Genomic DNA, 27,969 nt, shown 5'->3' on the forward strand with positions numbered 1-27,969 from the left:
ACTTTCATTTACGAGATTTTATTTTTTATACATTGCTATTTTTGAAAAAACCAAGCTATATTAATAAATTGACATCAGACACGGATTGTGGAAAAAAACTACTAAAATATAAAATACTTAACATAATAAATAACTAAAATGCTTGAAGCAAGCATGCATTCAAGGATGCATTCAAACATGCAAGCAAGCATGCAAGGAAGCATGGAAACATGCTATTATTTATTGGAATATTATTAATTGCATATCAAATAAATAATTGCCAATCAATTTATTCTCATCATTTATATACTTTTGCACATCAATTAAATTATTTCAATACAAATAAACTAATTGTTTAGCAAAACTAGTAGGTACTGCAGATAATTTGAAAATATATATCAGCACGACATTACTTTTTTCCCTCTAATGCGAGACAAATAAATTATTTTAGGTACAATTACGTCAAAAATACTGACTGCACAGCAAAAAAAACAGACTGCACAGCAAAAAATACTGACTGCACAGCAAATTAACAAGAACGTGCGTAGATGATAAGTACTCATTCTCATAGCAACAAAACTTTTATTGTTAATTTGGCACCGGAAAATTAGGTACGACGACGAGCGGAGCGAGAAGCGTTAGGTACAATAATTGTAACCACAACGCGCGAGCCGAGCGAGCGAAGCGAGCGCGCCGCGGCAGCGGCCGTCGAAGCGCCAGAACCTAATTTATTTAGGAAATAATATGGCCCCTACTAGTGCTTACTGGTGCTGCTTTTTACTTGATGTAAAAAGTATATAAATGCTGAAAATAAATTGATAGGATTTATAAGATGATATTATGTCAAATAAAATCCTGTTTCATTTATGTAAACTGCTGTGCGTTATATGAAAATAGAAGCTAGATTTAAATAAAAAAGAGTTACAAGGTATGATGTGCCTTAGTCATTATTAGCTGTCCAATAATAAAAATGAAATGCTTTAATTTAAGATAAATAGCGGTAATATAAGTCGCAGTTTATTACGTAATATTTTGAGTGGCGTATTTTGCTGCGCAATCAATAATTTTGATGTGAATTCGGATGTTTTGGGATAAAAAAGGACTTCTTTTGATGTGCGATTAAATACTAACCTTATTTACGAGTATTCTGTAAAACATTTCACGCAAATGGGGGAAAGCTGAAGTAACTATTTAAAACCTTTTGTCATTATATTCCTTACGAAAAACAACTTACTTCTAGAAAATCTGGCTCGGGGAAGGTGTAACTTTGCATGATTGTTCAATTACTCATAAAGGAACTCCTCAAAAGTTGATAGCACAGATACGAAATTTTACATGTAGGTAGAGTCGAAGGCATAAATATCTATACAGCCCTAGCGTCAAATATAATGTCTACATCGACCTTATAGTAAGTGGCATAAAGGTGTAGGTATATATTTACTAGGTACTTTAACGTTTTATAAAATTCCAACCCTGTAGATGTGAACAAAAGTTTGGACGAATCGTAATTATTTAGGATGACTTTGAAACTTGAAAATTTGCACCACTTGTCTGAAAAAACGTCTGTCTGTATCTGTATTTCGATAATAATCCTTCGAAAAATCAATCAAAACTTGAAAAAAATATTCGTAGAAAGTAAATCTATACCTACATGTTACCCCAAATTTAACGCGAGCGAAGCCGCGAGCAAAAGCGTATATATTTGATTAATATATAAAGCTACTAAAACAAAAATTACTTTTCCGCACTTCAAGTTCCATTCTTGGAAACAAAAGATACCTCGAAAATTAAAGTTTAATGAAAGGAAAGGTAGGTAAATTTCTTTCTGCAATAAATTAAAAATTTTCTATTTTAATTGGTGTTCATCTTTAGACGTGACTTTATTATTTAAGTTGTCAAATAAAATAATTCTCAAGGGAAAATAATTATCAGTTTAATTTTTCATTTCAGTGTTTTTTGCATTTCAATGATATTGAAGATAAAGTTATAAAAAAAACGTATCTTTCTGATAACAGTCTTCAAAATTTAACGATACAAATGATTATCTTTGATATTGCTTATAATTTCGGGCTCCCAGCGATCGCCGTTAGTTAGCAACTTCTCTTTATTATATAGCAACTCTTCGTGCGTTTCAGTGCAGTATTCGAAATTAGGTCCCTCCACGATAGCGTCAACGGGGCAAGCCTCCTGGCAGTAACCGCAGAAGATGCACTTGGTGAGGTCGAGGTCGTACCGCGTGGCGCGCCTCGCTCCATCCGCCCGCTCCTCCGCGTCGATCGTGATAGCTTGAGCTGGACAAATGGCCTCGCATAGCTTACAAGCGATGCATCGCTCTTCTCCAGTCGGATATCTCCGTAAAGCATGTTCACCTCTGAACCGAGGCGAGAGTGGACCCTTCTCGAAAGGGTAATTTATTGTAGCCGGTTCTTTAAATATGTGCCCCAAAGTGACCGCAAAGCCTGAAAGACGACACAAAAATGTATAAAGATGTGGAGATAGCATTTTAAACTAACTTCATAAAACCGTTCCCTTCCAGTAACGCTACGTGCTCATAAGTTATTTAATAGGATTAAGGGAACAATCTGTTCTGAACTGTTGCCTTATTGTAGCGTCTTCCTCAAAGGCCCGTGAAATGCAATGTAATAAAACAAAGTTCGCAATGTTGTTTCGCTCAACTCCGAGGAACGTGACGAAATTATAAGAAAAGAATCATCTGCAATAGTGTCGTGGTGGGAACACCGCATCCCCACATACGGATATTGCGTGTGACCGACTTACACAATTGATGGGACTTCAGAACATTTATGTGTTTTGTTTCCGACACAAGATATCGTGTGGTGCATAAATATGGCGGGACATGTACTTAGGTAGCCACGCGTGATCCCTGAATACCGACTGGCCTACGTGTCGCGAGTTGAAATCGCTCAATAATGTTAATATAATCCAATCAGTCATTGCCTACAACCCGTTGAAATTTTACATCACAAATCCCAATTATAAAGTTATTATTTTCAACGTTTTATTTAAATTTCAAATTTTCGATATTGCGACAAACAAAGACGTCAAATGGAAATAAAATAATTTTAATATTCGATTAATTCTGATCGCAGGCCTGTAGCTTAAAAAAAAACAATGGTAGCATTTATTTGGTTTTCGCATGGTTTTCGTACGATTGCAAACCGAAATTCCATTTAAGCGGAACGAGTGTTGCCACTGTGTAATCTGGATTTGTTAATTTGGCTTGGGGCAATTAAACAAAATAAAAAAGAAGCGAGAACATAGTGCAGTGAGGCTGAGCGAGTGCACAATACCGAGAACCGAGAGGGCTAGGATGGAGCTATACCTAAAGAATGTGATGTGACGAAAGATAATATACCAAATGATGAACAAAGGGAAACGCATGTCGATTCATACCTTTCGATAAATACAATAAATACATACAGTAGGTACTTTAATAAAACGGTGTCAACAAAAACAAACGGTATTTCTTACAGGATACAGAATAATAATGTTATCGTTTATGGCCATAAATTTAATAATACCGACCTACATTTTTTTACGATATTCTTTTTACTAAAAAAAAACAGTTAACTATTAACAAAGTCAATGAGTATGTAGTGCGTGGGAAAGACAACTCACTTATTATAACTTGGGACACCTCAGCAAAAACTATTCAGGTTATCCCTTAAATAGCAGAATTAAGTTAGCTGGCTAGTTGTACGGCTTACCGTGATTGGCAAATGTACCAAGGTACCTATATATATGTACGTTCTGCTATCTTCATATTTTTTTTGGTATTCATATTTTAATGTAAAATTGTTTATCACTATAACTTCAGTTAATGTTTAGGTACTTACTTTCCGATTTATGAATTCAACTTCAAGGTTTTCCATTAAGAATTCAATTTCCTATTAAGAAACAAGTGTTAAGTAGTCGACATTTTGACTCGTGCTCAGCAGACGGCCGCGCGCGAGCACACTCGAGTTGTACGTAAGTATACTTATGATTGAAGTTGACCTCAGGTTTATGTTTGTAGACATGACAGATTTATCCCTCTGTTGTTTAAAATATAAAGTGTTTTCATTTACGTACAAGACGAGGGATTTTTCGTGAAATTGAATGTTTTATTTATTACTACTAAATATTATGTACAAAAGAACCAATAAAATAACACACAAATCAATACGTTTTAATGTAAATATATATGAGTTTGTCAGACCCAGTAGGCACACCATGTCCGTCCACTAGGTCACGGAAGTCCGTCCAATAGGCATGCCATGCGAAAGGAAAAAGGTTATTCTTTTGATAAATGAGCATATTTTTTGGGCTTGAGCTGACCAGCAGTCGTGTGGGTAACTTTTTTTTCATCAAAAGAGGACAATGCTTAACCAAGGGTTAAATAAAAAAGTCGAAAATTCAAATGTACTTGTACAAAATTATTTTACAAGCTTTTATTTAGTTTCACCTGTCTCGTTGTCAGTCTGTCTGTAATCAAATCTTGCAAGTTAAATTTTATCAACTTCCAGTAGTCAGATTGACTTGAAATTTGGAATACTTATGTACAATAATCTAGTAGTGACATCCTGGTAGTCCAGCCAGGATCGTCTCCGCAGGACTGAACTCTTCAACGGTTAACAGCATCGACTTGAAATTTGGTATGCAAATGTAGTTTAGATGACAATGCAAGTACTGTCAAAAAAAATGCGATAAAAACTAATGTAATAAACTCCGAATACCACAACGGAAAACTTAAGGAGAACTTTTCAAAAAATCAGAAAATCAAAATATCTCGAAACTAGTGATCTGCCACCCACCTCTTAACTTTGTCTTGTAACGTACGGGACATTCTGTAGTGTTATCATTTAGGTACATTTACTTGAGGTACCTACCTACTATTTTGATTACTAATTATATTAGAAACAAAGGAACTTTTTATATTATTCAAGATAGCACTACCCACGCTAACTTTTTATACACAGCAACTCGCCTTAAGGCGTCTTGCAGCAAAAAACTAAATCCAGTTTATATGAAGTTCTAACAGAAAAACATTTAAAATTCACTAGAACTTAGTGTTACAGCATTTTCAGCCCGCCCGTACTCCAGGCTCGTAGTAGTAAAATGTTCTATTTAAAGTTATGCAGGTAATGAGTACCTACGACTTTAAATCAGTAAAAGTTAGAAAATATATTAAACAACCGTTATTTTACATAATTTTATCTTTAAATAAGTTACTGATCTTACTTAGCTTATTTTTTGGTCTGACCTTTGTTTGATTGCTTATCGCCAGTTGCCCATTTGTTTGTTTCTGGATTTTTATGCTGCCGCAAACTATACCAAAGATGTATTCAAACAAATAGTACAAACCACGAAAGAGTTCTGTCCAAAAAACAGTCTGGGACGCACGGTCCACGAAGTCTCTAGTTGTTGTTTTCGGCGGTTGGTCATTAATGTAGACGAAATGGACGTCATAAGCTGTTCTGGGACAGCAGTAATATGGCGGCAGGATTGCGGGGCAAGGTGGTCTTGGGGTCCACGCCGGTGGACACGGCGGCGGGCATGGTGGACAGTAGCAGCAATCGCTATCTTGACTTTGCCTCCGCACCCCCATCTTCATCACAGTTTTCACATCCTTAAATCTTACGCTGCCAGCTACTTTACTTGTAAACAATAACATAGCTTCTTTGTATACTTAAAGCTTCAAGTGTACAAAATGACATTCCCTTATGTCACGGTTCTTGTCGTTTGAATGGCAACTCTTTCGTCAATATGTGCCAATACGCGATTGTAAATTAAATAGGTCGTATATTTCTCGACTGTCTCAAGGTTGCGGCTGCAAGCTTATTTCTGTAAGGCTGCATGTACCTACTCTATTTCAATTTGTATCTTCAACCGTGACATTTGGTACTCGAACAAAAATAACACACTTAAGCGGGTCAAGTTACAAAATAGGGCTAGCCAGAGCCAGCGTAGGTTGAAGCGTTGAGCGAGACTAAGAAAATTCTCGATGTCTGAGTCTCAACGTTACAGTGGTGTATTATTATTTATTATACTACGAATAGTAAAACTGGTCAGAATCGTTTTTATTCTCCAATGTAAAATGAGGGGATTCGCTTACTTTTGTTATTAAAGCAGAAGTTTTGTTTAATTGAATAGTTTCTGCTAAGTTTAGTGTTTATGGCTTCCGTGCCTTATTTATATATCATGTAAAAAAATGTTTCGAATAATTCTTAGTGGATTTGCTAAGCCATAATTCATATTTTTGCCAGCTTTGTTCAAAAGGCATTATTTTTCTTAAGGGGCTACCCGAGGTTTTCATTGATTTTTGACAAGTTTTGAATCGTATCTTCTACTTTTGCACTACAGATAGAATTATTAGTCAAACGGCTATCGGTTCTTCAATTTTTTATCTCCATTTTAGTCTACCAGATTTTGAAAAAAATGAATACTTAATTTTGTATGATTTTTTAAAACATTGTCTGAAAAAACAATTATTTCATATCTCTATTGACGTGAGAGATCTAACATATACGAAATCTACACATTTGGGTTCCTCTTTGACGTCTCTAAAAACTGGTCGAGGGTTTTCATTTGAAACTAATTAATACAAAAGTTATGGCCAGAAAACCAGTTTTTTGGCCTAAAATTGTTCAATTTTGTTGCCAAATATCTCGAAAAAAATGAACTTTGAAGTAAATATGGGATACTATGTTGGTTACAGCCGTTGTTGTTAATTACCTACAAACAACATTTGAAAAGTAAAGAATTCAGATCGAAGGTCATTGGGGCATGGGATCCCCTTAACAAGGTTTTCGTTTCTAAACACAAAATGTTTATCATTTTCATTTATCTTAGACATATGAACAACGCTATTCATTGCTGAAGTGTGGCTCTTATGACCACTGTGTTTTATTGGCTACGGGGCCTTGGGGTAGTAAAACGTATCCCTAATACACAAACATCCTTAATAATAAAATTCGGCAAAGCGTGACTACTCGTCGCTTGCAGATCTAAGTATACCTACAATGATTTAGGTAACAAGATAAACTCAATTCTTACCAGTAAAATCAATAAAGATAAGCATTTTTTTAGTTTGCAACTACCAGCTAATGTGAAACAAGAATAATATCGTAATAAGCGTGCTAAAATTTCATAATTTTAGGTATATGAAAGGTGATGTGGTTTAGTATTTGTCTCTGAATATAGTTTAAAACCTAGTTTATCTTGTTAATAACCTGATACCCTCAAAAGCTAAAGGAGCTGTAAACTTATTTGACGACACGAAGTCGCAGGTGAGAGACCCTTCAATGAAAGCACTACTCCGTCTTAGACAGTTTTACGTAGGCTCCAATTCGCAGTCAATTTACCTATCTTACGTAGTCGAACGATAGTTTACCTACATTAAATTCCCCTATATTGCCACCTAAATTGTTGAGTGTCGGCGTCGTAACGTTTATATCACTTGAATACCTATACGCGTCGTCACGCACGCGTCACCGGCTCGTTAGCTGGTCGTTATGCTAATAACCCCCTGACAAGACTCATCACCCTTTCCCAGGGGAGGTACGCGTAACTGAAATCCGTATGACATTCGCCAGACTAACAGGGCCTGTATTCAGCGAGCGCACATACGATGTAAATACCATACAAGGAGGAGACCTTCTCACTGCTATGCTCTTAACCCACGTGTAAGACAAGGATAGAAGGATAAGATGCGATGTGTCTGGATATCGCATAAGCGAGTTCCGAATACAGACCCAGGTTGAATTGAAGGCACTGCAAACACAAGTTACAAGACCCATTCGATATATCTTTTGAATTGGCATTGTTCATATTTTACCAATGTACCCTGGTTCGAAAACCATTTCGAGTTATAGGGTTTTTGAACAATTTTGTCCTATTCTGATTCAAAAATACTTAAGCGTTACGAATATTATAGGCAAGAATGTATTTAAGCTTAGTTTGACCTTCGTATTTTTTAAGAGATGAATCCCTTTACCTGAAAAGTAAATCCATAAGTATCTAGGTTTATCTCTATGGTATCTGTTACGCAGGACCCGTATTACGAAGTGCAAAATTCGAACTTTGTATCTTGCCGTCCCGCTGACACTTATATTATTTAATACGAGAGTGAGAGGGACGGAACGACACGAATTTCGATTTACGAATTTCGTAGTACCCCCGCAGATTGCAGGCAGACTTTGATGTCAGTCAGTTGTCACATACATGTTTGACATTAGCCAAATAGTAGCTATTGACATAAAAAACAGAATGTACTCTAGCAGGTTGCTGCCTAATGAGTAATTAATTGAAAAAACAACATTAAAACATAATATTATATAAATTAAAGAGATAAGTCATTATGATATGAACCTGAAGAGAGAGAATATCCAACATCTACTGATATTGACAACTAAAGTACAATTCAATAGAATCTGTCGATTTTCTACATATTTAAGACACCGTATCGTGGGCACACTTGATTATATATGTCCCTGTTGTTGCAATTATCATCTAAAAGGAATCAAAAAAGAATAATAGTCACATCACAAAGCCTTAGGCAGCCCGGTGTTTATATTAGTAGGCTGGAAGTGTCTACAGGATTGTCAGATTCTATTGAATTGGAGTTTAGATCGTTTTGTTTACTAGGCCTTTCACTTGCCGCCATGTGTAATTTACGAGACGACGTATCTGATATTTAAAAAAATATTTAAATTGATCTATGCCATTTTATGCCAACATATTCAAATAAGTATCTAGATAGCGCGTTACTGAACTCCGCCATCGTCTTATTCTCTGCCGGAATTTGCCGCCTATTTGTGGATCTCGAGACAGTGTGTGTATGCTTTTTGCGCTACTTGTATAATAGTATCAATTCATTAGTTAGTAGTTTTTTACTGTATATTTTTGTTTTGTGATTCCCTCTTTCAAGGAATAGCAACTGCCTCTTTCTTTTTTTTTTTTCTTATTGAGAGAAATCGACATGACGCTGGCTCAATCGTAAAGTATAGCCAAAATTAAAAAAAAAAAAAAAAAAAAAGTATCTAGATTTTACTAGGCCTTTCAATTGGTCTAAACCCGCCATGTGTAATTTACGACGCGACGTATCTAATATTTTCAAAAAATATTTAAATTTAACTATGCCATTTTATGCCAAGATATTCAAATAAGTATCTAGAAATCATCTATATTTTAAGAAAATAAGATAAAAAAATTAGTAAAAAAAGTGAACAATGCCAATTACTTAGTTGATGATTCCAAGCATAAAATTGCTATTTAATCTGTGGTATCGTTTGGCGAATGGATATTCTTGCACGCTCAACGTAATTATTCTGCCTATACCTGGTACTGAGGATATGCCGTTCATCTTTAGTACTAAAGGGCTTCATTTTCATTAATTTTTATGACGTGATAAGAGAAAAATGATTATTTCCGATAAAGTCGCGTCGATGAAATAATAATGACTTTTTAGGCATCTGTAGGCGAAATGGGAAAAATGGAATCGTGTCAGAAAGTCTTAAGTAATAAATAAATAAACCGGCCAAGAGCGTGTCGGACACGCTCAAGATAGGGTTCCGTAGCCATTACGAACAAATCAACTACTTAATATTTTTCTAAGGATTTCGTATTGTGTACCTACGGATCTTCTAAGTTTAGATATGTTTTATACCTTAGGCTGCTATTTATTCTTAAACTACCTACTAATAATTCTCAAGCAATCTAAGCCACTATAATTTTCCTCGTAAATTTGATATATTTACTACAATTCTGAATTTTTTCAACTTTTTCCACGCAACAGTTTAGATTTAGAGAGGATTACAATCTTAAATATATATATTTTATTACACGAATACGAATAACATGAAATTAAAAAATAATTATTAAAAGTAAAATAAAAGTAACTAATAACTAAACTATAGCTAGAAATATCTTGTAAAAGGACCCCCCGCAGCATTTCCCCGCTGTATAGCAATGCTGATACGTTGTGCGAGGAAGCTGCCAGCTCTTCTGTCCCCTGTGGTATCTGATCTTAAATTAAATTTATGGTATTAAAAATAAATCGATATCTAATAATTAAATAACATGACAACGGAATATTTCCAAAATATAATTTTCCCCATCTTTTAATAAAGTATGCAACCTCGTTGCACGAAAGCCGCTTCTCTTGGTTTTTTTTTATAAAAGAATTCCATATACTGCCTCTACAGTTGGAATAAATATTTGTTAAATTAAATTAATTTTTAAATAATTTAGTGAATCAGGCGTTACTTTGCGGAGGTCCATATAAATGAACTAAAAGAATTTCCTTGCTCACCCGCGACCTTACGATAGCTAAGCTTATGCAAAATATGCGTGTTCAAGCAGTTCCTCCACCTCCACACTGTAAGAACACACACAAATCACACAAACCCATCTATCACCACCACCACACTACACTGACGCGTTTCGAACTCAACCAGAGCTCATCTTCAGAGTGACACAACCGTACACCATGCTAACGCAAAGTAACGCAAAGTAACGCCTGATTCAATAAATTATTTAAAATCGGCTTGCGTAGTCATGCAGGCACGTTTATATCTTAGCATGGTGTACGGTTGTGTCACTCTGAAGATGAGCTCTGGTTGAGTTCGAAACGCGTCAGTGTAGTGTGGTGGTGGTGATAGATGGGTTTGTGTGATTTGTGTGAGTTCTTACAGTGTGGAGGTGGAGGAACTGCATGAACACGCATATTTTGCATAAGCTTAGCTATCGTAAAGTCGCGGGTGAGCAAGGAAATTCTTTTAGTTCATTGAATTATTTTTTAACAAATCTATTTATGTTTATGCAATATCGTATCGCAGCACATACGTAGTATGAGGAAACAGTACGACAGGGGCTCTGCTGTGGCCGAGCATTTTATGGACTCGGATTTGACGCATTACATCAGGTTTGGTAAGGTGTCTGTACTTGCGAGAGAAAAGTTTTTCATTTCGCGGAAAGTGCGTGAAGCCATTGAGATTAGTCGTCATTCGAATTTTAACCGAGATTGCGGTTGGTCGGTACCTCCGAGTGCTGCGTCATCGGTTGGTGTGAACGTGCCTTTACAAAGCGATGTTGTTAGTGTTGTGTGCTACCATACATTAGACATTAACAATAAAAATGACGATAAAAATGCGGGTAGTTGTGCGCCGGTGTTAGCTTCGTCGGGCAGTCGCGCGAGCAGAGCGGTGGCGCGTAGTGTGCGTGTTGCGGCAGCCGCCGAGTCGCATTCGCGTGCTCCTGAGAAGAAGGGCTACGAAATAGCCCGAAACATGTCGAGCTAAACTCGGTTTAAGACGTGAGTTATCCGTTACAATATCATTTAATATATATTTATACTATCTAAGACTACATATTTCCTAGTTGTGTTCTTCAGCCAAAACGTAAATGACTTGATGCATATTTTTAACATAAATATGAGTATTATGAGCTGTTATACAATTAGACTTAATTGTAGGAATAACATCTGTCTTCTAATATATCAAATTCTCGTGTCACACTGTTTGTGACTAAACTCCTCCGAAACGGCTCGACCGATCTTTATGAACTTTTTTGTGTATAGTCCGTAGGTCTGAGAATAGGACGTAAACTATTTTTCATAAGTCTACGCGGAGAGTCGCGGGCAACAGCTAGTAATAATATAGTATTAATCGTAGCACTACTATTTTAGTATAATACGAGTACATACTATATCAAACGTAAAGTATTTATCATTATTTCTCCAACCCACATACGTCTCTCTGGACAATTACATTCTGGCTGGACAGAATGGACACAAGCCTCCTCTTAGGTGGTTTTGGCCGTAGTTGCTCCGCGTGCAAAGAGTGCGGCTTAGGTACCAACTTCACATACAATGATTTTAATAGCTTCGCAAGACAAAATATTTCATTAAGAAATTAATAAAATAAACTTTCAAACCCGACTTGGCAAAAAATGGTTAGCAGCGTTTGCAGTGTCTCCCTCTCCCGTTTGTATTGTGGCAGAAATATAGATTTTAGCCCCAATACAACCTTATTTTGTTTTGCGGAGCAATTAAACTTATGTAGCTCGGAGTAGTGAGTGCGATACGAGATCCATTATGCACGACTCTGCAAATGTCACGCTAAACACGAGCGTCATCCACTTGGCAATAGCTAATTTCCTATCCAGATAGCACGTTACGTCACCTATCACAACTTGTAGACGTGTTTCAGGGAAGTTTCGTGCTCACGGTCCCGTCGTCAAATTCGCTTGGAGTTTAATTTCAATCTTGTACCTACCTAAGACAGGTCCCAGACAAGCATCATCATCATCATCCCAGCCTATATACGACCCACTACTGGGCACAGGCCTCTTCTCAGAATGAGAGGGCTAGGGCCGTAGTTCCCACGCGGGCCCAGTGCGGATTGGGAACTTCACACACACCATTGAATTGATTCACAGGTTGTGCAGGTTTCCCCACGATGTTTTCCTTCCTTTCCTTCAAATGTAATTCCGCACATGAATTTCGAAAAGCTCAGAGGTGCGGTGCGAGCCGGGGTTTGAACCCACGACACTCTGTTTTAGAAGCAATAGGTCAAACCATTGGGCCACTACGGCTTCAGACAAGCATGCTTGTATTAAATACATTAAAAATGGCCCCAGTAGATCAAAAAAATCTAATGTAAAATAGGAAACAGTATGGACAAGCGGCATTGAGGTCTATTTTGGGGGTGGTTAATGACAAGTTCCAACTTTTTGACATTGGTGAAGCAGACATTAAATAAAAACTCTTTAAGTGATTTAAAAAAAAAATATCATTTGAGAACCATTTATTCGAAAGTTAAAAACAAATTGACTAGTATTCAAACAATTAACTTATTCGTTATTGAGTTCTAAAGAGAAGGGAAGGTAAAGTTAAAATCAGTTTAGATGCAATATTTACTTACGAAACCTGCTGTGGTAATTTCATATTTTCTTCTTTTTCAATAATTAAAAACCAACAAAAATGTGTGGCGTCACCAGATGTATTCGTAATTTAAGCTGAAATTTCGTATGCACGTAAGCTTTCCTATAAAAGTAAACTCCGCAAAAAGAAGAGTTTAGATTAGAGAAAAGTGTAGTTGTAGTGTAGACAGGAGAAAAATTTACATTGGGAGCCCTGACTATGAGGATCACGAACAAAAATAAGGGATCCCATCAAAGACGTGCCCATCATGTGTAAAATAAAAATTGCTGAGAAATGTAAGTAAGTACAGTCACCAGCACCAATATCTGACACAACAATTGTGCATAAATATCTGATACGACTCTATTTCTAGGGCCGGAAGGACGTGTCAGATATTTTTGCACGCTCCGCTGTGGCAGATGTTAATGCTGGTGACTGTACCTACCTAAATATATGCAGAAGTGAATATAATTATGACTTAGTAAAGGAACCTTGTATGAGAAGTTATTGTCAGTAGCCGTTGTAAAAAGTAATTAATAAAGTATTTTAAATTCTTTTTCGCATACGCATCCGTTATCCGTGGATGGACACATGTCGTAATAATATTGTTTCTGATTGATTATATTACAACCGTAGAGCATAATATCAAATGATGATACGATGTATGCAATTTTAAAATATTACCCTCTTCTGAACGTAGTGGAAAGTATTACCACTGAAGAATACTATTATACAATAATGTTATTATGATCACTGAGTTTCTGCACCATTAAGTTGCTTCATTTCGCAGCATTATAAAATTTTGTACCTTCAATGATCGCACCTTGATATTGTATCCTGCTGTCGATACGAAATGTTCTGGACCTGATACTGGGACTCACTCGGGCACTTTTTGGCCTCCATATTTTTATAAAATTTTGAAAATACTTAGCCTGCCTGAGTCAGGTTAGTTAACTCTTAGCAACATAAGCAATGCGCTAAAAGGACACATTACAACATTTCATTACTCATTAAACATTCAATCAATTACCAATGTACTTATAAGGAAAATAATCATAAATAAATAATCAATCTGGTTCAATGAAGTTTCAACCAAAACTTCGAAGTGCTCCAAACTCAAAAATCCATTTCTGATTGTTTTTCTGATTTAATTATATTCAAGTTTCTTTATGAGACGTTTTCCTAATACGAGTAGGTATATATTGTTCCATGTTTTAAAGAGCCGGCTAGCTGCAATAAAACGGGACAAATGTATTCAAAGATAATTTTAGGGAAACAAATTGTTGTGTAACTATTCAAAAGTTACTTACTGAAGTTTATCCAAATTTCGTAGCACCCAAGTCGTTTTATTTCCTTTCCCCCTCATTCCTAGGGTGGGGGAGGTTGGCTCCTTTGCTCCATTATCATAATAACACATATTATTAAAAAAAGCTGGGAATGAGGGCTACCGTTTTTGGATACGCAGGAATGTTACTGGGGCCTATTTCATAATTAGACTAATAATATTAGAAAATAATACAAGTTACTAGTTAGCAATTTACAAGTTGTGTTATTTCGTGTTGCATAATTATTTTGTGTTTTCACTAATTATATTGGAAAATTGTGTTGCATAAATTACTAATAATATCTTGAAAGTTACGACAAAGTAGTAACAACACAGAATTTCATCAAATTGTTCCGATTTCTTTATAAAAGTTAACAAAAAAAGTTTTTCCTAAAGTTGAACCTGTCCTTTTATACCTTTTGGTGACGGGTTATTACATATTGATCATCAACATCGTCGGATAAATGCAAAATATAAACATTTTTCGTCGATTAGACCTTAACCAAATCACTTGTAATTCAAAACTACCGTGGTCCTTGGGTACGTAGTAATAAATACAAGTTATAACTAATAATTTGAACTTTTAGTTTCGTATTGCGACAAAAAGTAATAAAATGCACTTATAATATTAGTTATTAGGACTCATATTTTTTCACTTGTATTTTATAACTCTTATTTTATTATGCAACAATAATTTACAAGTTACAACCAAAATCACTAATATTATTAGCTTGTACTTATTTACTTGTATATTTATCACTCATATTTCGATGGGTCCTATGTATAAGGGCCAAAGTGATTTTTTATTTATATATAGATAGTGGATTAAAAAAACACTGTTATTGAATTATTTTTCGAGTTTTCATTGACGTAAAATGGCCGAACTAGATGCAATTTTAACGTAAAAGGGCCAAACGCACGTTTGATACTTTTACGCGGTAAATCCCGGGGCGGTTTTTTTTTTATCTGTGGGCATAACGGCCATTTAGGTCCTTGTACGTCATGTGGAACGCCACTACCCCGATCATCATCATCATCATGTCAGCCGAAGACGTCCACTGCTGGACATAGGCCTCCCCCAAGGCTCTCCATTCAGACCGGTTTTGTGCTTTCCGCATCCACCGCGATCCCGCGATCTTAACCAAGTCGTCGCTCCATCTTGTTGGAGGTCTACCGACAGCTCGTCTCCCGGTCCGCGGACGCCATTCGAGAACCTTTCGACCCCATCGGCCATCAGTCCTGCGAGCAATACTACCCCGATACTACATCGTAATGTGATTGTATTACTTTTTTTTAATTTCTCCAAGTATCTTGGGTAACGTATTTTTTACCCAAGATTTTAAAGTTGAACGCGTATATGAGCCAAAATACCACATAGATCTTTTTACTGTCTTTTAGAACACAAGTTTATTTCCCGGAAATTCACGTATATGGGCGTATGTACCATAACTTTTAATTAAAAAATATTTTATTAAAATTTATTCATTGTGGTTGAAGGACAGAGTACTATTAGCTAGTGTGCCAAATTTTAGAAGTCTCGGATACACCATCTCTGAGTTACGACAGTTTTTGACTTTGAAAGCCCGTCCTGTAAAGTAAGGATTTTACACTTAAGCCCTTATACGTAGGGCCCATCGATTTTATTATGCAACAGAAAAGTACAAGTTACAACCAAAATCACTAATAGTATTAGCTTGTATTAACTTTATTATGCAATAGGCCCGCAAGTGAGGTAGTTTTGTCAGCGGGTACATATTATTTAATTTCGATCTTTGTTTACTAGTTATTGATAGTAAAATGCGCATTCTAGTCTTATGTTTCAAAATAAGGCAGAATAATAGCACCATAATGAGAACCAACTTTGATTTAGGTATAAGTCGATATATCAGTTTTTCGTGAAAAGTCGAGGTAATTTTAGCTATCATTTTGTCGCATTTATTTAAGTCCCAGTACATTACAGATATTTACATGCTTTGAGATATTTCACACATAGACACGACCATAGACTAAATTAGACCATATTACCATAGAGGACTTAGAGATATATTTTCGATTGGTCGAAATAATTATTTTTGTAAAATGGCAAATGTATTTAATAATAACTATGTTAAATCTATCTAGACAAAGCGAGCGCTATTAACGTAGCATGGGATTGAAATAAAACATGTTTGCCTATCAGTTGCCTTTATTAATTTATCCAAATATTATTTCAATTAAGATGATGTGTATGTAAAATAATAACACATTGAAGGTAGTTAATTAATACATTAATTACATGAATTAAACTTAATAATGTTCCATTATAAATAAATATTAAATCGACAAATACTACCTTTATCGATATCCAATACAAATCGAAGGACAAAATATTGAGCTTATTTATTTAGCCGGATCCGTATTTAATACTGTTTTTGCGCTTTACGCTAGGTGTATTCCTAAGGTCGTACAGCCGTGGTTGCCTAGTGGTTTCACCTATCGCCTCTCAAACAGAGGGTCGTGGGTTCAAACCCTGGCTCGCACCTCTGAGTTTTTCGAAATTCATGTGCGGAATTACATTTGAAATTTACCACGAGCTTTGCGGTGAAGGAAAACATCGTGAGGAAACCTGCACAAACCTGCGAAGCAATTCAATGGTGCGTGTGAAGTTCCCAATCCGCACTGGGCCCGCGTGGGAACTATTGCCCAAGCCCTCTTGTTCTGAGAGGAGGCCTGTGCCCAGCAGTGGGACGTATATAGGCTGGGATGATGACAGTCACCACCAGATATTTCGGAGCGGCCAAGGTGGTCAAAAATATCGGCACATGCACTCTATTATTAAGGTATAGAGTTCATGTATCGATACTTTTGATCACTCGGAAATATCTAATGGCAACTGTACCTACATTGTTCGTGGTCTGTTCTTTCACATTTCCAAAAGCAAACCATCAGTACTCGTTGTTTAAATGTTCACGCAAGCGAAGGAGATGCAATGACAGAACGCTAATAGGAAACCAGAACGTATATACTAAATATAAGTACCTGTGTACCTTCCGTCAACAAATTTGACAAGGTAAGTACAAAAATCACGAATAACAGAAAAATCAGCATGTGACTTCATGAGTTAATACAATAATATTGATATTAGACTAGAACTCTTTGGGTGTGCATTGACGTAGCTAAATATAAGAAGTTAACTTTTGGTAGGACCGACAACGAATTGAACACAAGTCTTAATACTTGCATCATTTCCAGAGCTAGATAATCTAAACGATAGCACAAGCTCTTTTTAATTCATAAAATAACTGTAGTCATCTTTATGACAAAGGTATTAATTGTTCAACCTGTTATTAATGCTCCTTGAATGCTACATATTATTTACAATAACTAACCAACTTCAGTCCAATGAAGATGCTTACATAGGTACTGCTCTTATTCAAGTGAATATACCAACCTAAAAGAATACCTAAGTAGGAATATAAATAACATGACTGACTATGTTTAATATGTTTTGGAAATCAATTAAAAAGTGGCCCAAATTTAAGCACGAAGTAGTTGTAGATTCTAGTGAGGAATTGGAACTACCTTAAAAGTAATGAAATTAGAATTTGCTTAAAAATTAAATCGCCTGCTTGACAATATATTTAATTACCCAAATAAACCGTTTATCTTGATCACGGCTTATAACGGACAACACTACATAATATACTTACACCGTGTTATTTTTGATATCCGTTAACTTCAAGGGATCTTCAGGTCAAATGAAGTTAATTTCTCTAAGACACTAGTGGCCTAACTCGTACTGTTTAAAAGATAATCAAGAGTTAAGAAAATTAATTATTAACCGCTTAAAGGTCCTTAATTCATGATTTTTTTCAAAGTCCATAACTAATCCGTGTTTAATTCATAATATTCAGCAAAAGAAAGTTAAATATGTGGATTTTTTTGATGCCTCTCTTATGTGTCACGTCAATGTCACTCGCCAAGTTTGTTTATTTTACAATTTAACAATTAACAATGAATGTAAAGCTATTATATGCAAGATTTTTTTTATACATTTTTTTTAATTGTCGCGAAAAAGTTAATTATCAGGTAGTTCATAATAATGAACTGAGTCGTCTGCCGAAGTTAACGGATATAAAAAATCACAGTGTATATCCTTATCAGCTGGCAAATAAAGTTCTGCTTGGTTATTGTGATATTTTCATAAACCATCTCTAACTTTCCTTTCAAACTGAGTGTAATAGGGATATGTAGATATATCACATAATAAATAGATTGAATGTACTTATACTCCGAAGACACATTTACACGTTCTTATTCCAAATAACAGACACATTAAGACAGTTTTATTTTATGTTCACTTGAAAAATGAAGTGATAGTTTCTGATCAAATACGAAATACACATTTTAAAATCTCACAGACTCAGAAATAAAATAATGTTTTCCATGTATTTCAAAATCTTCTTATCTTACATTTATAAATAATTATATGATTTAATTAAACTTTAAAAATAAAAATTTACTAAACTTTAATAAATTATTATTATTTAATTATAATTTTACATAAATCGGAACCATTGGATATGTTATAACATCCGAGATTTAATTCACACGAATTACAAAAAGCTTTCACGTCTCTGAAAAACGGTAATAATAATTAAATATTCGTAAGCACTCTCAGCTATTATATGTTACTAATGTTGCTGTTATATGTATAGCTAATGAACGATTTCATGAAGAATTAATTAAAGCTCTTGCAAATACTTAAGTATTTATAAAATTCGTTGTTACAACGAATTGAGATAATCCCAAGAAAAAAGTTACTAAATCAAATGCGAAAAATACTTAAACGGCTCTACGGACATAGCAATAGCATGCAGCACATCAACAACGTACTATAAACTGATGCAGCTTTTATTAATGGATGTAATTATATTGGGTCTATTTTACGACAGATATGTATTTTACGATTACATTCACATAATAATAGCTTAATAGCCTATATATGTATCGAATATATGACATGCACATTCCAGTTATACTATTCTGCGCCAGTGACGGACCAACAGGCCAAACAGGACCAACAGTTTCATTTTTAAACCTCAACATTAAAGTAACACCAATTTATTCATACAATGTACTTCGCTTATAATTATTTCGTCACATTTATGGTTATTTCATTGTCCGTATTAAATAACACTTAACTGCTCTACTATTTATATCTGCTTACTAATTGGTGTTTTGTCTTACAGCTTCTTAAGGATTGAAATAATGTCAGAATAACACAACACTAATCTATTTGTACTGTTTATGTATATCTAAATGTATATGCGTCATATCAACAATAAACTGATAGGTACGTGAATGGTGAAATCCACTAATTTTATTACAGGTATAGGTAAAGAAATTCACGATTACGCGTGCCGTGGTTCTTAATACAATGTCATTAATGTCTAATTTAGTCAAAATCACGCGTCTTCGTGGATGGCACTAGGTATAGCTACTTACTGAAAGTTATTTGATTTTATGAGAAGTAACGCAATTGGATACGAAAAACCTCTACATCGTAGACAAAAAACAATATAATAGTTATTTGCATTAGTGCAACAAGAGAGCAAAGTTGTTTTTTGTTGCGAGTGTTGATTTGGAATCCCGAGTAAGCGAAGGATTCTATAATTGAATCACGAGCGCCAGCGAAGCGAAGCGAAGCCAGTCTAACCTAGAAAGGTTAGAATCTTGAGACCAGCAAGGGATTAAAATAAGTACACGAGATGCAAAAAAACTTTGGTCTCGTGTGACACATACAATTTTTCACGTCAGCAGCGAGAACATAATTTAAATGTAACATAAGAATAAAACCACGTATACCTACCTGTTTACAAAACAAACGATTTTTTTAATATAATCCGATTATTAAGTAACAGATACAATAATCACATTTAAAACCGTAAAAAAGTGTCCGGTTGCTACAATACAAATCTCATACTCATAACATGCATTGTAATTTGAACTTAGAACTTCTTGTCCTAATGTCACACTTATTTTTAATACTGCAAAAAGTCTCATCTTGGGATCATTAAAAAGGTTGAACAATAAACGTATAATTTATTATAAATGTTATTAAACCTTTAAAACCTTTATTAAAAGATCAGGAAAATTTACATTTTGTAAATATTTCGTTGTCATATAATTTATTAGGTATCGATATATTTTTAATACCAAAAATTTAATTTAAGATTGTAATAAACACATTTGATCCTATCTCTCGCTTTTTTCGTGTTGAAGTGAAATGACAGATCAAAGTAAAGTTCAAATATTAAGAATTCAGTGAGTAGACGCAACCTGTACTCAGCATTTAAAAAAAATAATTAAAAAGCTACTTTGTCTCACGGAGTGAGCAAAATACGATTTTTCTCGCTGATTTCTCATAGCAAAACCTGCCTGTTTGAGGTGCTGAGGTGAAAATATAATTTTCTCTTCTCCTAAGACCAAGGTTATCGGCTATCAATAGCCACAAACAAAAAAGTTTACGTATTTTTTAATACATTTTATTTTATGTCAAACTAAAACTAAATCAATAAAACTAAAAGTTTATAATTTAATTATATAACAATGCATCAAAAATAAAAGGTACCTTGTTATGGAACAATTACTTGTTTCCACTGTTGCTATTTAATTTTCTCTTTCGAATTGAAAAGCAGAGTGTAAAACTCAAGCATTAAACCTATTTTTCCCTCGACGTACTGGCTCGGGTGGCTACATGAACGCCTCGGGTAAACTGGCTCGTTTTATGCTCTTGTTGTACAGTCTACTATTGTTATGCTGCAAGAGGCAAACAGACTAAGTAATAAAATGTGAAGTGAAATTATGTAAAGACTTTGTCAAATTAGCTCTATTTAATTATTGCAACTAAAGAGTTTAAAAGGTGCGTTTTTAGTTTGTACTGATATATTCCTATTCATAATTAAATACTCAATAAATTTTCGTATTTGTAATTTTTTAAAGGGTTGTGGTGAAGCCAACTCAGTTTATTAAAATATAAGTATGTTAGGTTATATATGCTTCCTCGGGAGTTGTGTAACAAAAGCAAATACGATGGCTTAAGAGTATTGACATTCATGAATTGAGGCTTAAGGGTGAGGACATGATTTAATGATAAATAATACTTTAGATGCTTTGGTTTTAGGTGAATTTTCTTTAGTTACTGCAGTGAAAATAACAAAATATTATGCTTACTTTATTTTTTATATGTGGGTAAGGCCGCGAATTTTGACTAATTTGGACGTTTCAAATTTATAAAAAATTACGTTACGTTTTATGGTAACGTCACGTATTTTTTTTATATTATTTCTATGTCACATTGGTCAAAATTCGCGGTCTTACCCATATATAACAACATTTTTATTTTATTTTTTACATGATCTGACAAATATGACTGAATACTGTATGGGAGGTAATTAGTTAATTATATAAATAAGCTAAGAGTACACAATTTTTGCCTAAGCCAGGTGTCAAACTAAATAAGAAAATCAGAAAAACTTTTAGGGAGGATTTAGTCCAGCTTGACAAATCATTTTATAATGCAGTCTAATTACAGAATACTGTACGTAATACACTGTATTCTGGAATAGATTCTTAAGGAACAACATTTATGAATATGTTATGTATTGCTTATTTTTTATTGCTTGAACTTTGACCGAGTTCCACTACTAAATAGCCATAAACTGGCTAAAATACCGGCCAGTAGCATGAACTAAACAATTTCATAACTTCGTAGAAAACAAATCACCATATCAGAGCTAGCTACAATATAAAAATATCGAGCTTTTGTATTACGAAGAGCTTTAGTTAATTACAATGTTGCATGTTTAGTTTAATCGATCAAGGGACGGTGATAGAGAATAATGATTTTCTTTTATTGTAAGTGCTATTTGTTCTACGCTAGTCTACTAAGCTCACAGTTTTTTTTTACAGACGTTTGTGTTATACACTGAGAACTTAGTACCATAATGTTAATGATTTAATTATCAATTAATTACTTGTATTGAGCGATAGTGCTTTATTTATCATATTATTGCACACAGCTAATTACTTTTGAAAAGATTGGCACATTATAAAAAGCACGTGAGGTCAATGAAACTGAATTTCTTATGTCTCTGGAACCTTTTCGCGATCGACTTTTCCTTTGACAGACTTAGTCGCATTTAGCGATGTTATCTCACAGTGATGCGACTGAGTTTCACCGACTGTATGTACCTATGGGATCAAATTTAAGTATTCTTATGTTAAATACCTATAGGTACATAGCATACTGAATTAGCTTTGTTTGTTGTAAAATTGATGACCATTACAGCAAATAGATAAATAAAACGGTCACACTTTTTAAAAATCATTATTATTATGGGTCATACAGCTTATTTGATAACGATAGTTGTTACGAGGTAACGCATTCTATTTCCTTTTACTATAGCGCTTCAATTAGTGTTTGGTTTCTATTTCGATCATTGCATCTCCGTACTTCGCGTGAAAAACGATAGAGTGCATTTCTTTGGTTTCTAAAACACGAAGTGGAGAGCTACAATAAAACACTGAGGCTCGCGTGGTTGTTTTGTAGACAACTGTATTTTCAGGCGATAATTGTTCTCCTAAATGCTACCCCACTCAGTTGCTATTTGCCGGCCGGAAAGCCGCAAATGCTTTCTTACTATAATATCTGCTTTCAGAACGAAGAAACTCTCAACGCTACTTTATACTTAGTTGTTACTTGTAGACTACTGATTATAGGAATTATTATTATTATTGCGGATGCCACAACGCGCCACAAACGATGCGAATGTGAATATTTGCAAAACCCTTAATAGGTATTTACCATCAATCAAATATGTGGTCTACCACCCTAAAGTTAATAATCGTTTGCATCTCATAAAACAATATTGCCAATAGACGTGTCTGTCAACTTGAAAGTTCGACTGTAGCGACATATTCATTCAATAGGAACTTGTTTAAAAATTGTTAGACCACTCTTATTTGGCTGATGGTAGGTACAAAGTATAAAATGGCGTAGCGGAGTGAAGTGAAAATGAATTCAAGAATTTTCTCTCATTTTAAACCAAGTCTGGAAAACATGAGTCATCGTAATATTTACTCGTGGACCTAAGATGACCACGATTTATGTACTTCTATCACGAGTTATAGCAAAACAAATTTACGCATAAATGACTAAAGAGCTAATTGGAGCAGTTAATAGTATTCTATTACGTAAACGATTTAGAATTTCGATCATTTTTAAAGAAATAAATATTTATTACAATAATTTATCAACTTTTCAATAAAATATTAAATTCATCCAAAAGGATAGGTAAGTAATTGAAGCACTTAAATAGCTAAAGCATTTATGGTAAACTTACTACGCATACATTTACAGTTTAGTGCCATTTATTTACATAGTAATTGTACGTTTCAATGACAACATTTCAATCAACTTTATCAATTTCATGTTTAACAAACATTTTGATGTTAGCATAATGAGTTACCTACAATTAATAATAGTTTAATTTGGTTATGATCAAATCGGAAAAATAGTTAATTCTTAACAAATTCCCTTAATAAGGTTTACAGTTCTAGGTAGGTACCGAGTTTTTAACTTTTCTCGAAATACACTTAGGGGCTTGCACGGTCTAGGATTAAAAATTGTTCGTTAAACAAACCCGCCTAGATTAAGGGTGACAGGTTCATACATTTTGATTCTTTTTAATTCTGGGCTAGCAGTTTAGTAACTATATTACTTAGTTATCGAAAACGCAAGCTGAGACATGGTTGCACAGAACAACCAGAAAAAGAGACCAGCGCTGGAAATCTCTCATATGCACACATATCTCAGGTTGCTTTTTTTTCTACTACGCTACTTAAGCAGCAGCACTAGCGACATCTATGTTTCGCTCTCATCGAGAGACGTAACACTCTTTCGGAACTAACCGCTCACCCAGACAAGAGATGTCGCTACTAAGCAATCAAATTATTATTGGTTATTTGGAGTCTTTTTGTATTTTTTATTTCAACTCCAAATTTGTTACTTTTACGGTCATCTCGTAAAACCATATCGAAATGTATAATAATATAATATTTTATGAAAATATAATAATATAATATTTTCGATATGGTTTTACGGGAGGACCGTAAAAGTAACAAATTTGGAGTTGAAATAGAAATACAAAAATACTCCAAATAACCAATCATAATTACTTATTAACCCTGGTTCCTGCAAGTCCGCCTTAAAGTGATATCTAAATTTTAATTTTTATCGTAGTGCTTTAAATTAAATTTTGTCAATTGAACGGTGAATTCAATATCTGTTTTGAAATTGCTAGATGTATGAAAGAACGTAGATAGCGTGAAATATGCAATGGTAACTATATATAATTTATTTCATTTATACAACTACATATTTATGTAGAAGGTATTTTGGATAACTCAATCGATAGAAGTATTAAAATCTTTCTTATTTATAGCATCGGCGTCAATTACTACGTATATTGAAAAAAATAAAATAACTAGAACTTACATTTGATTTCTGCTTAGCCTACACAATACTAAAACGTAGTTTTATATCTAAATATAATTATCGTCCTGTTTCAGGAAACTTTTGATAAATCGCTTATAAAATACTATATAGTCGTAGAAAAATATTTTTGATAATTCTTTACATCGATGTCTAACTACAATCAATATCAACAGTTCTATAATTTTAGTTCAGGAGAATCGATTTTCCGTGAAAGTCGTACAAAGTTATATTCTTTGGCTTTACACAAGATCGTCTTGGTATTCGTATCACATATCTTTCATGATCGTGGGTTCTAGGAGGGGTGCCGGCGGCGGAGGGAAGAAGCGCAGCGCGTGGGAGTCGAGCGAGACGGAGGCGAGGGGGTCGCGGCCCCGCGCGAAGTTTGCGGGGCCCGGCGGCGCGGGCGAGGGCGCGCGCTGCGTGCGAGCGCGCCGTTAGCTACCTTTGGAGACGAGGTGGTAGGGCGCGTGGATGGTGGCAACACTGCCCAGCTCGGTGCGGCCCAGCAGCTCCTCGGGGTGCTCGTGCTCGTGTTCGCGACGCTTCTCCTCGTTCGTGTAGTAGTGCGCGGCGCGGCGACGCGAGCAGCACAGCGCCGCCGCCACCGCCGCCAACACCGCAACACACACCAGCATCAGCCCCGCTATAACACTCATCTGAGCCTCGTGCGTGCTCGGACACGGATCTAACCGATCGAAGCTCAAACTCCCGAAGCTAGTCCCGACCAATCTCAGCGGAGAATAGCACTTGAGGTTTCTTAGGGTCGAATTGAGAACCGTCGTAGACATGTACACGAGCATGGTTCCCGCTGAGCACTGATCACAGTGCCATAAGTTTTTTGATAAATGCACTTGGGCTATAGCTTCTAATCTTTGCAAGTCTTGTTCGTTCAGCGACTGCAACTTGTTGTGCGAAATGTCCAATCTTTGTAAAAACTTGGTTTTCGTCAAAAGCTTATAGGGGAATTTAGTAATTTTATTCCAGGATATGTCTATAGCAATAAGATGCTCATTGTATGTGAAAAAATTCGGCGGTATCATTTCCAGGGAGAGATTAGCGAGGCCCACTCCGTGAATCTCCGGGAGAATTTGGAGGGCTATCGCGATCTCATTCAAAGGTAAGTTGTTGCCGCTAAAGTTTATCGTTTTTAATGAATCTACTACTGGTGCAAAAGTTTGTAAATGAAAGCGGTCGATTTTGTTATGACTGATGTCCAAATGCAGCAGGGCAGTGAGGTTGGTGAGCGCAGCTGGCGCCAGTAGCGCGAGTCGGTTGCGTGCGAGCGTGAGCGCGCGCAGTTCACGGTTGCGTCCAAACATGTGGTCTACCACCACTGATAGCTGATTTCCGTCTAACTTTAACTTCCGTAATTTCTTAAGACTTATAAATTCATCAGAGGTTAGATATTTAAATTGATTCTCCCCCAAATCGAGTTCTTCTAAATGTGGAATCAGGTGGTAAATCTGGGTGTTCACTCTTCGCAGCAGACATCTTCTGCATTTAAATATTTTCAAGCGCTGTATATCTTTAAAAACTTCGGGATTTAAATCAGCCAAAGGATTATCGCTCAAGTCCAAATACGACAGCTTAGCAAGCATCCGAAAAAGTCTAGGTACCAAAGTGGAAATTTGATTGCTCGCCAGAATTAATATTTTTAAAGAAGTGAGATGTCTGAACGTTTCACTTGGCATTTGTTCTATTTTGTTGTGGTCGAGATGCAACTCGGTGAGATTGATGAGGCCTCGGAAGTTGTCCGCTCCTATTCCGGTTAAATTGTTGTATGTTAAATTGATGAGTTGTAGATTTTGTAATCCCCAAAATGAGTACTGGCCTATAGATGGGACGTTTGAATTGACGATGTGAAGTTCGCGCAGGTTCGCGAAGGGTGTCGGCTGGGTGAAGATGGGTCCGATAGTGAGGAAGTTAGGGCGGTTTAGGGGAGCGGAAATGACAAGGACTTGAGCGTTGCGGTCGAGGAAGTCGACAGGCACGGCGCGCATTCCGCCGCGCGCGCACGTCACGCGCAGCGCGTGTCCCGCCTCCGCGTCGAAATGCGTGCGGCAGCGGCATTCCTCCGGGCACACACTCTCTGCTCCCAAGCTCCCTTGTACCATCGCTGAAGCCACCCACACCATCATCCAAAGATGTCTCCATCTCCTGCAACAAAATACGGAAATATTACATAACATTCCTTTAAACGTGCCTAGTGCTAGAAAGCATGTAGATAATATTCATCGAAGTATTGGCTAAGAAATCAATGTACATAGTGATTACTTGTGATTCTAATACTTGCCTACTGGAATCAATTTTATTAGGTAAGAACTTCTTAGACTTTTCGTACAGAATTCCTATTACAACTTGTAAAATTTAGCAAATGTAAAAAACACGATATTCTTAGCCAGTCGTCAGAAGAGCGATATCTTCGTTCCAGTTCGACTTATGCTTCATTCATATGACTACACTTCTACATCTCATGTAATAAGCACAAGGCAAGGACGCACACTTAATTGCAGCTAAAAAATCTCCGGACAGAATAAATCAGTGGGAAAGAACGCGCGAAACTGTAAAAACTTGCTTAAATCCTGTGAGCTACTAACGAGATTAGAGCCTAGTGAAATATGCGGCCCGCTTTGTCCGCGGAATCCAAACCCCCTGAAAAATAACGCCCAGATAACAAAAGCCTTCTGACACGACGACTGAGCGTCATCCATTTCGCGAAATTCCAAAATATTCATTCGCACCTTGATGAAAAATTCTCCTTGTTTAGTTTGATCGCTTTTATGTACCTATTGTTGTGGTTGTGGGTACTTAGCGTTATAAAATATCTAAATGTTTTAAGGTTTACATTAAAAATAAACACTCTGACAGTTTTTATCGGTGTAACAAAAGGAATAACAGTACCCTGTCGGGATTGCTTGTGTATCTGTCTGCCTGTCCGCCTATCACAGCCAATTTTATCCGATCTACTGATCGAAACAATGAAGTTAAAATTTGGTTACGCAGGCATTTGCAATGCATTTCTGTGACCCGAACGCGGGCATATGGATAAAATAAATTGTCTTCAATCTACTATTTTTCTCGCTGATGTAAGGTAAAAAATAGTGTATTTCGCTCAGCAGTATAAAATTGTTACCATCTCGTGCCTTGAAACCTTTTGAATCCTGAGATAGGTACGAGTATTAACTTCGCTTACTCGATTTTCAA

At 35.7% G+C, this 27,969-nt stretch overlaps 2 protein-coding genes across 3 annotated transcripts in view; both read right to left on the bottom strand.

The window, feature by feature from the left end:
* Nucleotides 1-1,887: 1,887 nt before the first annotated feature.
* Nucleotides 1,888-5,703, bottom strand: LOC141439640 (NADH-ubiquinone oxidoreductase subunit 8-like). Of its 2 annotated transcripts, none has more exons than XM_074103960.1 (2): nucleotides 5,344-5,703; nucleotides 1,888-2,438 (listed from the first exon to the last, which is right to left on the bottom strand). In XM_074103960.1, the coding sequence occupies exons 1-2, from the start codon at nucleotides 5,651-5,653 to the stop codon at nucleotides 2,005-2,007; spliced, it is 744 nt and encodes a 247-aa protein (XP_073960061.1). In that variant the 5' UTR covers nucleotides 5,654-5,703; the 3' UTR covers nucleotides 1,888-2,004. The 2 variants fall into 2 exon arrangements, 1 of the variants encoding a protein (XP_073960061.1); XR_012452623.1 differs by lacking the exon at nucleotides 5,344-5,703 and adding an exon at nucleotides 2,758-3,480 and having other exon boundaries at nucleotides 2,348-2,438.
* A 10,701-nt stretch (nucleotides 5,704-16,404) lies between these two features.
* Nucleotides 16,405-27,969, bottom strand: part of LOC141435447 (uncharacterized) — a 77,220-nt gene continuing 65,655 nt past the window's right edge. Inside the window, exon 2 of the mRNA XM_074098132.1 lies at nucleotides 16,405-26,922. Within this exon, the coding sequence (XP_073954233.1) occupies nucleotides 25,200-26,922 (1,723 nt within the window). The 3' untranslated portion in view covers nucleotides 16,405-25,199. The remainder of the gene's footprint in view (nucleotides 26,923-27,969) is intronic.

This window comes from Choristoneura fumiferana, chromosome Z, assembly GCF_025370935.1.
Source record: "Choristoneura fumiferana chromosome Z, NRCan_CFum_1, whole genome shotgun sequence".
NCBI classification, from domain to species: Eukaryota; Metazoa; Arthropoda; class Insecta; order Lepidoptera; family Tortricidae; genus Choristoneura; species Choristoneura fumiferana.

Bases quoted from the DNA above. Each gene is read 5' to 3' on its own strand.
- LOC141439640 (XM_074103960.1), bottom strand. From the start codon at position 5,653: ATGTTATTGTTTACAAGTAAAGTAGCTGGCAGCGTAAGATTTAAGGAT. The intron at 2,439-5,343 runs GTTTGTACTATT...GTCGTCTTTCAG, and splicing joins TTGGACAGAACTCTTTCGTG to GCTTTGCGGTCACTTTGGGG.